We start from the raw sequence: 15,697 nt of genomic DNA on the forward strand, positions 1-15,697 counted from the left end.
TATCATAGCATTGTTTTTAACAAAGTTTTTAGAGGAATGTCTGTAAGGGGGAACAAGTTTAAGTCTAAATATGAATCTGTTGCTCTTTTGACAAAAAGTATTTTCAATGAAACTAATCATTACATGTACTGAACTGCTCTCCTGTCTTACAAGTGAATTTATGGTTAGACTTTTGGTTGAAAGAGCTACAGTACTTATCCCAACTGATATAAAATTTTGATATTACTATTTTCCATGTTATGCTAAGGCATGGCTTTCAGGGAAAAAGATTTTTGGTAACTTAATTACTTTTTTAAGGGAAAAAAAATGTATTCGATCTTAGTAATAACATTTTATAATCCTATCACTGATGTTTTTTTTTCAGTATAAACTTTTTAAAGATATTTCACTTAAAAATGACTGAATTGCAATTATATAATTCAATTCATTTCATAAAGAATCAGATTTGAAAATTTTGAAAAGCTCTGTTTACCATCTTTAAGTATGACATTTACGCTTTATAATATGCGAATAAACTAATCAATGATAATAGTTTTAAAAGCATAAAATTGCATATTTCTTAGGATTTTGATATCCGTAAAGTGCAGTGTAAAATTTAATATTGTATTACATAATATTAGGAAAATGTCATTTAAAAAATTGATAATAATATAATTTTATAAATGAAAAAACTATGTATTAATTTAAGGCTTTCCTTTTCTTTCACTTTAAATCTTTAAAATGCTGTAAAAATAAATTGTTAAGCAACAGGTGTTAGGTGAAGTTTATTTGTTTTTAAAAGGTAACTTTTAAAAAAAAAACATTTGAACAAAGATTCATTAAAAAGATACCTGATAAAAATGGGTAATTAAGAAAGGTTTGAAAGAAACAAATTTGTTTTGTCACCTTAAACCGACAGGTGATGAATACAATTTTGCTGATTTATCGATTAGTCAATGAAGGTACTTGAAGAGTTTATAATCCATTTACGGCCACTTACACATGATATAAATGTGGTTTCCATTACACTCTAAATCTTAACAGTCATTGGAGAGCTCGGAAAAGGTTTTTTTTTTTAAATTGGTGTTTTGAATTTAAGAAGTTGGGATAATTAGGAACATGAGAACTGATTAGTTGTGACTTTGTAAGTAGACTGAATTCAAATCGGAATTTGTAGTGTCACACTCTTGAGTGGGTAACGGAGTTCTGAATCTAAAGAATGTTCGAAGAATAAAATGAAATTATATGAAAGATTCAGGCTACTGTTAGATAAAAGAACGAAAGATTTATGACTGATTGAAAGTAACTTAGGATTTTATATAAGTTCCAAACAAGAGTGTGATACTGTGCATTGGATAAAGGTTGTGTGATAACTTATTTCTCAAAATTAAATCCAAATTCCAAAGTTCTAAATACATGTACCTGATATTTGATCAACAAAATAATACTGTAAATTCAAAATATTTCGTGCATTTATCATGACAATTGTTGAACTAAGAACACAATTAAAGATTGATTATTTGCGATTTCAGGAAATGCTTCATAGAAATAATAATATTAAAATTTGAAGATGCAAGTTTTAATTTTTGTGAAACGTTATAATCCCATCCCAATTTAAGCAATAATGAAAACATGGCAACATTTCTGAATTTACAGTAACAGATATTTGTGTCAGTTTACTATAGAGAAACAATTGTTTCATGCACTTATTTATAAAACAGTCAACTTGGAGCACTGGTGTGACCTTAAGCCTAATCAATTAATAAAACAGTAATTATAAGTGAAACAGATCAGATCAAAGTGACCTACATTTTCAAATTTCTAGCTTCCTATGGTGCAGTAAGAGAATTAGTAGTAAGTGACCTACATATTTGAATTTCTGTTTTTTTATGGTAAAATAAGGGAATAAGTCTAAAGTGAACTATATATTGAAAATACAATTATTAATCATCAAATTATGTATCAGTAGATAAAATTAGATGTAAAAATATTCCAAGATAAGCTAATTTTTCCCTAATGAGTACCATTGATGCCCAATGATTAACAGATAATATTATACAGAAAATTATAAAAGATTGTTTCCTGTGTAAATCAATATTCCATCCATTTGTAAGTAGCTCCTACAAATTGCTTTATTGGTGAAATCCATTTGACTGTCAGTTTCTGTTAGATTTGTGTAATTACTCAGAAATGTGATTGTTTTGGTAAGGATGAAAAACTGTAAACAAACATGGTGAACTACAGTCAGAATTTTCCATTAGATTTTGGGCAATTCTAAACTGATTTCATAGTTTTGTAGCAAAAACACAACTTTGCTCTTATAGAAAAGTGTCAACTTATATATGAAAAAGAAGTAGAATTTTTAAATCTGTACATGCTTAAAATGTGTTAAATTATTAATGTTTTGTTTTGGGATAATATACATACATATATATACAAAACAGACTTCGGTGACATTCTTTTAAATGTATACATATCTCAATGAACCAGACTATTCATTTTCTGTCTCAGAATAACTTCACAACTGTGAACTGTGCTGTGAGAACCAATGATTTAAATCTTTACACTTTGACAGCCCAGGAGAACATTTAAAAAGACAGTTCCTATTTGTTGTGAACAGTTATTCTGATACAGGTAATGAAAGAAAGTCATTTTTTCGGTCACTAGTGTAATCTGTACTTTTCATTAGTACTAAGCAATACATTTATTATACATTTATATTTATTCCAGTCTTTTCACACACCTTGTTTTGGAGACGAAGATTTTGATATAACAAGTTTAAGTTTGCCATCAGGCACAGTGGACAGTTTATCTCACATTCAGCCAACGATTACAGACACTCATATTGACCCTGCCACTCTTCATTCACATCATAGACTTAACTTTAATAACTCTATCATGAGCTCACCTGATAATAATTCTAATGGATCAAATATGGCGCCACAGTTTCCTCCCGAAAATATGGAAATGCCCGATATCTCAATGTCAAACAGTTTGATAGCAGCTAATGGTATGATGGCACCACCTGTGCAGGACGGATGTGTTACAACATCAAGTTTTTATTCAAAGAATGCTTTAAACAATAAAAATTCTCCACGGCGGGAGAGCAGTGAAGAAAGTAGTGATGATTCTCTTCCTTTAGCACAGGTTAGTTTGATGTCTGTTTTAGTGTTAGAAATATTCATCCAGCTTTAAGAATTATTAAAGTTATTTAAGCGGAAATATACAAGGGCTACTTCAAATTGTCCTTTAATGACGATTTTTACTATTACTTTTGTTTTGCCTATTATTTTGAAAACTATATTAGATAGACAGAATTTTTAAATAGCAAAAAAGATCAGTAAGAAAAGATCTACAATGAAGTCAACTTGGCCGAAATTGTCAGTCTACTCCTTACAGGAGTAATTGCCCTTAAATGACAATTTTTTATGTACAGGAGTAATTGCCCTTAAATGACAATTTTTTATGCCCCACCTACGATAGTAGTAGGGGCATTATGTTTTCTGGTCTGTGTGTCTGTTTGTTCGTCCGACCGATCGTCCGTCCATCCGTCTGTCCCGCTTCAGGTTAAAGTTTTTGGTCTTGGTAGTTTTTGATGAAGTTGAAGTCCAATCAACTTGAAAACTTAGTACACATGTTCCCAATGATATGATCTTTATTAATTTTAATGCCAAATTAGAGTTTTTACCCCAATTTCACGGTCCACTGAACATAGAAAATGATAGTGCGAGTGGGGCATCCATGTACCTTGGACACATTCTTGTTTTTTTGTGTTTTTGGTTTTTATCGTGGAAATTATAAATGATCAGCAAGACAAGATCTACAAATGAGTCAACATATAGGAATTAGTGCCTTTTGATGATTTTATCATTTTGCTTTGTGTTTTTGCCTATAATATAATATTGAAACCTTTTATAGGTATTTAAAACTTCAAAAAGCAAAAATGATCAGTAAGACAAGATCTACAAATAGGTCAGCATAGATGAAATTGTCAGCTGTCTTATTTTAGGAATTATTGCCCGTAAATGACGATTTATGTCTTGCCTGTAACAAAAGTTGCACGATGTGAAACTTAAATATTACTATCCAGGGACGGCGTAAACTATTTGTATAAAGCTTTATATTTCAGAAGGTAGAAGACCTGGATGCTTCATACCTTGTATGCAGATACCTTATGTTACGAAGTTTCCGTCTGTCATATATCCATTGTTGTTTACCTCAATTTCATGGTTCAGTGACTGCTTGAAAAAAAAATACTGTTTTTTTGTCATTTGAATTTGTCACTTAAAATGAGTAATAGGATAAATATATTTGGTAAATGGTTTCCTTGCAAAGTCTACATGTCTGTTAGGCAGGGTTGACCTGACCTCGACCTCATTTCATGGATCAGTGATCAAGATTAAAGTTACGTGATTAGGTCCGTTTCTCAGATACTATAAACAGTAGGTCAAGTTCTATATTTGGTGTATGGAATGATTGTAAGGGGTACATGTCAGTCTGGCAGGTTTCATCTTACCTTGACCTCATTTTCATGGTTCATTGGTCAATGTTAAGTTTTTGTGTTGGGTCTATTTTCAAATACTAATAGTAATAGGTCAGCTATATTTGGTGTATGGAATAATTGTAAGGTGTACATGTCTGTCTGATAGGTATTTTCTGACCTTGACCTTGTTTTCATGGTTCATTGGTCAATTATATGTTTTCTCAATTTTGAATTTTATCAGATACTAAAAGCAACATGTCAACTATATTTGGTGTATTGACTGATTGTAAGGTATACATGTCTGTCTTGCCTGGTTCATCTGTCCTTGACCTCATTATCATAGAACATTAATAATGTTAAGTTTATGTGATACTTATAGTAAAACCTTCATGTTACAGACATGATAAGTGAAACAAGTGAGACATTTCAGCCTGTGCACTCTTGTTTACCCTTTTTATTTATGTTTGGGAAAAAACTATAGGAGTAAGAGAGAATATGTATTCAGAAAAAATGAACAACAATGCAAGGTCAACAAAAGAAGAGATTTTAGTCATGAATTATATTCTGCTCCTTCAATGTTGGAGGACGATAAGCAACCAACAATCAATCAATCATTACAATGTTGGAGAGTGGCAATTGGAAATTGAAAATAAGATAAAATCAAAGATTAAAAAAAGTCACTGAAATAACATAGTAATCTGAATCCTACCTGGTGGTTAAACAGTGTCCAGGGTTCGACATTAACTTTTATACCAACTTGTCCAGTTGGGCAAGTGCCCTATTACTTTTACTTGTCCAAAAGTGAAATCTACATGCCCAAACTTTTACATGCTATTTTTGTGGTAGTACATGCAGATAAAATATAGTTATCATGTATATGGGGTGTAAATTGATTATGGAGTATGAAAATATACTATGAGGCATATATGAGCCGAGGAGGGAGGGAAAAGATCGATGAATATACGGGAATTGGATCATTTACATAGAGATACTTATTTCATAATAATTTATCTAAGAAATGCCATTTCAAATAACCCTTCTTGATAAACTGACAACAACTGACAAATTTGTTAAAGTTTAATTTCATTTTCTCTTTCAAGCTTTTACGTTTTTCCATCTTAGGGAAATACACATCCGATGTCAAATTATAAAGTTAGAACAACGAAAATAGACCTCCGCTTTCCATTGGTCGGTGGGAATAACACGTGCGTCGGAAACGCCCGAGTGGTGTCCCGATGGATAACGATAATGACGAAGCAACGCCGCGGCCGCCTGATTGGCCAATATTTTTAAAAGTGATCTATTTTTGGTAAAATGGGGAATTCAGTGCGAACAATTGACGAAATATACGCATTGAAGGGGGGTTAAGACCACTTTACTCGACCGTGCGGTGTTATCACTGAGTAATCTATGGACAAAACAACAGACACTATTGATTTTGTGAAATTTTAATCATATAACACTTTTTTTTTCACTTGCCCGATCGGACAACCAAGATGGTGTTTTTACTTGTCCGAATACGGCATTAGCTTGCCCCGGGCAATCGGACAACCGTAAGTGTCGGACCCTGGTGTCTGATTATAAGTCTCATGATGAATGTCAGAAGATAGAATTTGATTTACCACATGAGAAATAAGGGGACATTAGATAAACTTTCAAAGGATAAAAAGGAGTATTCTCTTAAAAAATGATATTTTACTTCTGATGAATATGTGTACAGATACCATATTTAACATTTAAGTGGCCACTTCTTCCCTGACTGATGAATATGTGTACAGATACCATATTTAACATATAAGTGGCCACTTCTTCCCTGACTGATGAATATGTGTACAGATACCATATTTAACATATAAGTGGCCACCTCTTCCCTGACTGATGAATATGTGTACAGATACCATATTTAACATATAAGTGGCCACTTCTTCCCTGACTGATGAATATGTGTACAGATACCATATTTAACATATAAGTGGCCACTTCTTCCCTGACTGATGAATATGTGTACAGATACCATATTTAACATATAAGTGGCCACCTCTTCCCTGACTGATGAATATGTGTACAGATACCATATTTAACATATAAGTGGCCACCTCTTCTCTGACTGATAGTGATAACACTGTTGCTAACGTAACTGTTAAGATTTACATGTTAAAAGCACCAAATTGAATAATGTCGATTATTTTATTTTTTTTGTTGGTAGCAAATGTATATAGTATTTGAAAATTTGCTATTAATCTACCTTATTTTGAGGTTTTATCATTTGCTCCTATCTAAGTAACTTAAATTTGTATTTTGCCAGAATTTGGTAACCCACAATATTAAAAATCATTAATATATAACCTATATTATTTTACCTGTATTTTTGAAAGCAGAGCTACTATATGGTTCAAAGTTTTTAAAAACTTTTTTACAATTTATTGAAACTTTTATAATAAATATATTAGTATTTAGTTGATGATATAATTGAGGACTTCAAGAGTTAGGTTAATGCCCCCAATGAATCAGTGAAGTTTGCAGGTCTGTAAAATATTGCCATATTCTTTTAGCTTGCTTTTATGAAGAGACAAGCAGCCGCTGCAGCAGCTGTAGAGGAAGCGCAGAAACAGAAGAAAACCAGAAAACCAAAAGTGACGAAGAAAAAGAAAAAGAAAGATCCAAATGAACCACAGAAGTAAGTGATTTACTCTTTTCCAATGCAAAAATAAGATTTGTTGTTTTTAACACATGGTAATTGACTCAGGGCATTCTAATAGTGCTCAATAATGAGATGCATAAATATTGAAATGAAAAAACAGCAACAACAAGAAACATACTCTCATTTATTTCATAATGTTTATGCCCCTGCCTCAACCAAATGTTATGAAATTTATACACAATGCTTATAACCACAAAACACAGATCAAGTTTGAATTTTTGTGGCGTCACTTTTACCGTTCTAGAGTTATGCCCCTTTACAAATGGAAAAATTGCTGAATTTTTCGTTTCCATTCTCTAACTTTAGTTTACCTCAACCAAATGTTATGAAACTTATAAACAATGCTTATTACCACAAAACACAAATCAAGTTTGAATTTTGGTGGTGTCACTTTTACCGTTCTAGGGTTGTGCAACCTTAACGCTAAATTTTTCGTTTCCATTCTCTTACTTAAGTTTGCCTCGACCAAATGTTATAAAAGTTATAAACAATGCTTATTACCACAAAACTCAGATCAAGTACAAATTTGGGTAGCGTCACTTTTACAGTTTTTGAATTATGTCCCTTTATAACGTTATATGCAAAGGGGGGGGCATCATCTGTGTCCCATGGACACATTCCCCATTTATTTTTTATATAGAACACTTAATTTTTGTGTGTCAATATATTTTGTTATGGTTTAATACACTACAGTAGTTAAACTATAACTGATAATACTTTGTCATTTATAAAGCATAAGAATGTTCATATGTCACAGATAATTATTGTTACTACCATATTTCAGGCCTGTATCAGCCTATGCATTGTTTTTCCGAGACACACAAGCTGCCATCAAGGGACAGAACCCTAATGCTAGCTTTGGAGAGGTTTCCAAGATAGTTGCCCAGATGTGGGATGGACTGGATCCAGAGCATAAAAATGTAGGTACCTTAGTGAAGTTGACTTTTCAATTCTTTTTAAAGGGAGAATTAATTTGATATCTGTACTGAAATATTTATACATTAATACATTAAAAAAAATTTGATTTTGTAAATGGGATTGTTGCAAACACTTTTTTGCAGACAAGAGGCCCAAAGGTGCCAGACATTAGTTTTTAGCTTTCCTGCTGTATGGATCAGGTCACCTATTGGCATCACTTTGTATATGTTGTCATCCCTGTAAACTTTTTTTAAATCTTCTCTGAAAACACTTACCCATTTTAACAAATTTTGGATGTTTTGGTAAGTTTATGTTTTGTTCCTGCCTATCAACCAACATGGCAACCAATTGGAAAATATAAGACAAAGGGTAAAACGATGAGTGGGATATCATTTTTGTCGGGCCTGTGACGAAAGTAACAAAAGGCATGACGTAGGTGTTGCTTTTCCAGGGGTGTTGTTGGCATGTCAACAATTGTTATGTTTCCTGCTTAAAATTAAATCCGTTTGATAGGAACGATAGTAGATGGAGAAAAATTGTAAGCAGAAAAAAAATAATCAGAAAAATAATATCATCAACTCCTTGTAGGAGTTATTGCCCACACATTTTAACATGTTATGGTTTATAATGCTAAACCCAATAAAGGCCTTTATTCATTTTATTGTTGGGCCAAAAACTTCCCACTGAACATTAATATAAAAAAAAATTCCCCTGTACCATGGGCTTTAAATTGAATCTGCTATTTATTCAAATGATAAAGTAAACATGATATTAGCTGTAATTGTACCATGAATTTTATCTCATACTATAAATAATTAATGAATAGTAATGCTACTGTAGAAAATCAGAAAAATAATTTGCCTCTCTCTTAATGAATAAAAAATGAGAAAAACACAATATGGCATGTATTTAATCCATTATTTTTTCTGTTGACATTGTAAAATGGTTCATGGAAGATGGAATTGTTTTGACACGTCATTAACGATTTTGATTAATTCCTGAAAGATTTTTCGAGGCCAGTGACACTCATTTGTCACCAATTTGAATTTTATTTGCTGAAATGATTTTTAATATTACCAAAGATTACAGCATTGTCAGATGTGGAATTTTTATTTCTTCGTCTATTGTTTAATTTCTCAGGGGAGATAATTTACAGTGCCTCAGTGTACAATATATTTTATAATATTCTGTTACTATGTAATTTGGCAGTTGAAATGGCATTATTGATTTGTATGAGAAGTGAAAAATTAACAATTAATCAAAAAATTAATCAATGAAATGTGTAATAAATTACAATTTTTTTCTCTTTTCATTTGGGAATAATGAAATTTAATCATGATTTACATTAATACGTTACATTAGCTGTTAATGAAAAAGGGAACATCTCAAAAACATGAAATATGTTGATTCTGTGAAAAATGGCTTACATTTGATTACTGTGAATCAGATTGTCTGATAAATTTGTCACTTTGATAAAATCATCTGTCACTCACTGACAAACACTAGTTATAAGAGAATCAATAAAAAGGGACAGTGGTCAAGAGATCACAGAATTTGTCCAGACCTCACATTAATATCTATTTTTCTGAGCACTAAAAATTAAGACTTTTTGACATGGATTGAAAACAACAATGAAATGAGAAGATTTTTTAGTTAAATGTTATGATGGGTTCACTCATAAAATTTCAACATAAATAGGACACATCCCAAAAGTGAAAATAAGATATCAACAATGAGGAAATGACCTACCTCAATCAATAAGAAAATGACCTTCCTCAAACAGAGAAGGGAATGGTCTCATATTTTTGCTGTTATTTAAAATCATCAATTTCAGATACAGTCCACAATCATTATCTTGGGCTTCTATCTAGGTTGTTAAAATTATTAAATTATGTTTGATGATTATATTTTTATTTTTTCTGCCAATCATGGGTGCTGTTATTGGCAAATGTAATATTTGTTGTTGTTGATTCAATGGTGTGTACCCACATCATTCTTTTATTCATCTTTACATTGACAAGTTTAAGGGGGACCATCTGATTTTGTCTTACCTTCAGTAGACAGAATCATGCTTCTCATTTTACAACACAGAAAAACAAGGTAAACTAGATGGATTTATTGATTGATTGTTTGTATTTAATGCCACCTTCAACACTCTTTGTTATATCATGTCTGCCAGCTTTATTGCTGGAGTTAAGCCAGAGTACTAAGAGAGAACCATGACAGGAAAACTGGCCATCCTTGTCTATTAAGATAGGTACTGAACACACCTTGCCATGAGTGGGGTTCGAATTGACAACCTCAGTGTTCACAGGGTAGTGATCACTGTCAACGAACTACTTAGACTACTTAGGCTATCAAGGCCCCAAGGGTAAACTAGACTATAACTTGAATAGAAGAATGACAGAAATCACTTCCTGGTCTGTTTGATTAATGGTGTGTTGCTTTTTAAAACATCGAGGGGCAAATATTTACTGCATATTCAGGACAAAAACCAATTGACTACAACTTAGTAGGTGTTATTGAAAGATTTAGTGGACAAAGAGATGAGATATCTAGACTGCCACAGGAAAACAATGGCTTATTATGTAATGTTAGAATATTTGCAATATAACAAGAAACTCAGGAGCTCTGGAGGATTTATTGTTTTAGTTATGTTTCTCTCAAGAAACTGGTTTTCTCCTTATACAATGGACACACTATTGGTTAAGAAATGGATTATGTCAGCTATCCCTTTGCTGTCTGTTTTCTATTGAAAATACTTGTCCCTGCATTTTCTTCAAATCCATTTATTGGACCATAATCAGACAGTTGTATTTGACTTCATACTTCTACTATTGAATTTGGTGGTAGGAAATTTGAAGCCCACTTGATTTGACTTTATAATTTGGTGGTAGGAGATTTGAAGCCCACTTGATTTGACTTTATAATTTAGTGGTAGGAGATTTGAAGCCCACTTGATTTGACTTTATAATTTAGTGGTAGGAAATTTGAAGCCCACTTGATTTGACTTTATAATTTGGTGGTAGGAAATTTGAAGCCCACTTGATTTGACTTTATAATTTGGTGGTAGGAGATTTGAAGCCCACTTGATTTGACTATATAATTTGGTGGTAGGAGATTTGAAGCCCACTTGATTTGACTTTATAATTTAGTGGTAGGAGATTTGAAGCCCACTTGATTTGACTTTATAATTTAGTGGTAGGAAATTTGAAGCCCACTTGATTTGACTTTATAATTTGGTGGTAGGAAATTTGAAGCCCACTTGATTTGACTATATAATTTGGTGGTAGGAGATTTGAAGCCCACTTGATATGACTTTATAATTTAGTGGTAGGAGATTTGAAGCCCACTTGATTTGACTTTATAATTTAGTGGTAGGAGATTTGAAGCCCACTTGATTTGACTTTATAATTTGGTGGTAGGAAATTTGAAGCCCACTTGATTTGACTTTATAATTTGGTGGTAGGAAATTTGAAGCCCACTTGATTTGACTTTATAATTTGGTGGCAGGAGATTTGAAGCTGACTTGATTTGACTTTATAATTTGGTGGCAGGAGATTTGAAGCCCACTTGATTTGACTATATAATTTGGTGGTAGGAGATTTGAAGCTGACTTGATTTGACTTTATAATTTGGTGGCAGGAGATTTGAAGCCCACTTGATTTGACTTTATAATTTGGTGGTAGGAGATTTGAAGCCCACTTGATTTGACTATATTATCAGGTTTTGACATTGTGATGTTTCACCACAATTATCTTTAAAAATTGAATTCAGAATTGAGTGATAAAATTGGTAGTCCATACTGCAAGAATACACAAGATTCCAATTTTCGATTTTATGAATCAACTGCACCGTTTTACGTGGGTCATTTGGGGATAACGCGTCATAGAACATTGTGACATAAAGATATTTGCTTTGTAACGTCAATTTTTTCCGGGAAAAAGCAGCAATTGGAAGATCATGTTTGCTACAAAGTAAGGTTGTGTAATATAAATCTATGTATAGATATAATATCAGATTTATTATATGTAGGACAAATAAAGGTCAAATAAACTTAAGAGAATTATTTTTTAATCAAAATAAAACAGAAAGTTGGAAAAAAAGCAAAGTTTGTGATATTTGAATGGAAAGTGATTAAATGTTAGTGAAATTTCAGGAAATTCTACAGAGAAACTACTTGTCCATTTGATAAACATTTAGGAACATATAAGAGTATTTGTTAGGAACATTGGGAACAAAATTCAACCATAACATTTAAGTTATTGAATATTATATAGAAATGGTGCAAATTCAAAAACTGTAATTGTTGTCAACATCTGTTCTCATCAAAATGAAGTTCTAGTTTTTTTTTTAGTGCAGATGTTGTTTTTTATGATTAATGGTATGCAGTAGTAATAGTAAATAGGGCAGATGTTTTATCTAAGAAAACATACTTATAATGTTGTCTGTTGAATACTAGTACCATTTAATTTCATGCCATCTCCCTAGTTTACTGTTAATATATACATTTATTTTTATTTTTAAATTTGATAAGTTCTATTAATTTATATATTTTGAAAAATAGTTAGCATTTACAGTATTGATGCCTTAAATGTTAGGGTTATCTTTTTACTCCTGTTTAGTCCAGTTAATTAATAATTGATCATTTTCTGCTCAATTTATGATTTATCTTTTTTTTTAGTTTTGAAAAATTTCTTCAAATTCTACTAATAAATAGTTTTAAAATTTAAAAATGAACAACTAGAAGTAAAAAGAAGAGAAAAAATGTATGGGTTTTTTTTTTATTGAAGGTGTACAAGAAGAAGACGGAGACAGCTAAGAAAGATTATCTGAAGCAGTTGGCAGCCTATAGAGCTAGTTTAGTCTCACAGGTAAATTGATGAAATAAAGATTCCGGACTACGGTTAAGTTTGACCTACATTTTCATATTATATTCCGAGTATAATCATCAGATACAGTCCCTTTACTCTTTTTAATTGGGAGAACATAGGGTGTAACCAAAGTAAAAAATTTGAGAAATTACACAACTAATGAAAAGGATAAGATATAGTAGCTGTAAGAAGATCAATACACATCTGCTGGACAATTTGTTTTTACTAGATTATTAAAAGAGATTTCTTGAATGATGACAGTGAATTATGTCCATCTATTGTTCCAATACAAATTCTTATAGATATATGATGTTACTTTTAATCTAAACTGTTAATAATGGAATGTTAAAAGTATTAAAATTGTAATAAACAAACATAAAATTGTCAAAACAAGCATTTTTATGCTTTTAATATTTGGCAGGTGTGAGTTTTATGACTGTTCTGACTTTATTTCCTTGTAATTACATCCTTTTAACAATGAAATTACAGACTTCCATACATGTCTGTTCAGTCCTTTGATTTTTAGGTGTTAAATTACGAAATCTGATCCTGTTCCTGGTATTATATAACCAATTGTTAATATTTTATGTTTTTCAAGTATTTACTGAGAACCTTTCAACAATAAAATAATTTGTAATAATTATAAAGAAAAGATTTAAAATATGATATTACTATTTATCTTATAAATTTTTTTTTGCTTATTTCTTTTTTAAACCTGGAATAATCACTTGGAATTTGGAAAATCTGTATTTCATTACAATAAAACATAGTAATTTTCCTTGATGACATGGAAACTAGGCAAATTGCATGTTTCCGCTAAAAAAAACTTCAAGCAGGCAGCTTGTCTTACATTTAGATAACAGAAGTTAGATTAATTTTGAAATTTGTAAGCTGAATTAGGGACAGATAAAGCATAGCTTGTATATTGTATAAAATATACATGTATCAATGTGAAATGTGTCAGAATGACAAAATTACATTGTAAAAAATATCAACAGAATCATGAAAATAAGGGCCTACAATATGTATGCGAAAAAAACCAGCTCAAATTTTATTTATACTTTATTGTTCGTATTAGTCGATTTTAAGTTGGATTAAGTTAGTCCAACGACAGATAAAATAAAAAACATGTTTTTAGATAGATTTTAACAAATATAGTATAGTATAGTTATATTTATCTGATTTTAAAGTTGATTCCTCTGATTATTTTGTAAGTAATACATTCCATGAAATTCGTTATGAACAATGGCAAAGTATTGTATTTATTCAACTAGTTACTGGTAATTGGTCGTTTAAAATCAAGGACAAGCCACCATTGATTTCATATTGCAAAAATCTTAATGATTTGTAATTAAATTTGTTGGTTTGTGTATTGTTATATTGAACAAAGGATGTTCATTTCCTAATGAGGGAAAATGTTTCCATTTGATGTCGGCCATTCAGATCCAGGAACCACTGGTCATTAAACCGTAATATCAATCAGTTGCCTGAGGCATCTCAAATCACCCACTATTGTACATTTGGTCATTAAAAGTTTTTATAGAGTAATTTGAATAAAATACATATTGATGGTTGAGGACATTTTAGATTGTATAGAAAGAAAAAAAATGTGTTTTGTTTTCCTAAGACGAAAATTGGTCATCTATAATACTGTTGTTTCATTATCATTGGTGAGGTACTGATTTACGTCAATTTAGAGGGTAAATATGAACTATTTTTTTTCAAGTCTGCAACAAATGCAATTTTCCTATAGGCTTGTATAAGGAATTGGTCAACTCTTGAAAATCACAGAAAATACAATTTTTCCTGAATCTATGAAAATTGATACCCACTAAAATAAGTAAATCCCCAGTAATTGATTTGTAAGGGGAAGGTTCATTTTCAGTTGAAGATTTTTATAGAAATAAACCTTGTCTAAAATAATATGGATTAAGACAATCAAAGGTTTGGAGGAGTTTGTAAAAGTCATTGTGATTAAAGGAAATAAAATATAGATTGAATATTGGAGAAACTAATAAAAGTAACTAAACATCAAATAAAGAATATTTTCTAATCAAGGTAATTTCTTTTTTCATGAGTCTATACTACATTAACAGGTACTTTCAGAACTGGAATTATAACAATCATTTCAAATACTAAAACAGTTTGAAAGTTTTACCAGGAAAATGAGATAGAAAAAATGCAGCTTGCATCAACCATCTGACATATTGATGTTGTCATCATCAGGTCTAATTTTAAATGCTTTTTTCAGTGCGTTTGTTGTGCACAATGCGTATGTTGAGTTAGATGCAGTTTTTTTGTTTGTTATAAGAAAAGGAAACTGCTGCAAGTCTCTAGAATTTCAAAATGATCTCATTACTATTCAAACATCCACTTCAATGTGATGCAGTTATCAACAAAAACTATATGCAAATTATGTAATACCACAAAGAAATTGATCAAAATTTCTTTTTCTATTGGCGCACAAGAAATAAAGGTAAATTTAAATATAAATAGAGAAAAATCATTCAGTTTGGGTCTATTTACCATCTGCTGGTGGTAAAAACTGACAGGTGCAAATTGCGATCACTTTTGTTTCGAAATAAAATTTTAAGTTCTTCATTGTAATTTCTTTTCATCTTAAAAGTCTTTAAAAACAAGGTCTTAATTTAATTGCATTTTCACATGTAAAAAAATAGATTTCAATTTTTAAATTTTATTTTCTGTTATAAATAATGCATATCAAATGAAATTATTATTCTG

The 15,697-nt window shown here is 31.1% G+C and overlaps 1 protein-coding gene across 2 annotated transcripts in view; it reads left to right on the forward strand.

Moving 5' to 3' along the window:
- LOC127703176 (TOX high mobility group box family member 4-like) overlaps positions 1-15,697 on the forward strand; it is a 54,865-nt gene that overhangs the window by 30,966 nt on the left and 8,202 nt on the right. For both annotated transcript variants that reach the window (XM_052207701.1, XM_052207700.1), the window contains 4 exons: positions 2,710-3,126; positions 7,015-7,139; positions 7,948-8,083; positions 12,875-12,955. In XM_052207701.1, the coding sequence (XP_052063661.1) occupies positions 2,710-3,126; positions 7,015-7,139; positions 7,948-8,083; positions 12,875-12,955 (759 nt within the window). The remainder of the gene's footprint in view (positions 1-2,709; positions 3,127-7,014; positions 7,140-7,947; positions 8,084-12,874; positions 12,956-15,697) is intronic.

Source organism: Mytilus californianus, unplaced genomic scaffold, assembly GCF_021869535.1.
Source record: "Mytilus californianus isolate M0D057914Y unplaced genomic scaffold, xbMytCali1.0.p SCAF_5, whole genome shotgun sequence".
In the NCBI taxonomy this organism is placed as follows: Eukaryota; Metazoa; Mollusca; class Bivalvia; order Mytilida; family Mytilidae; genus Mytilus; species Mytilus californianus.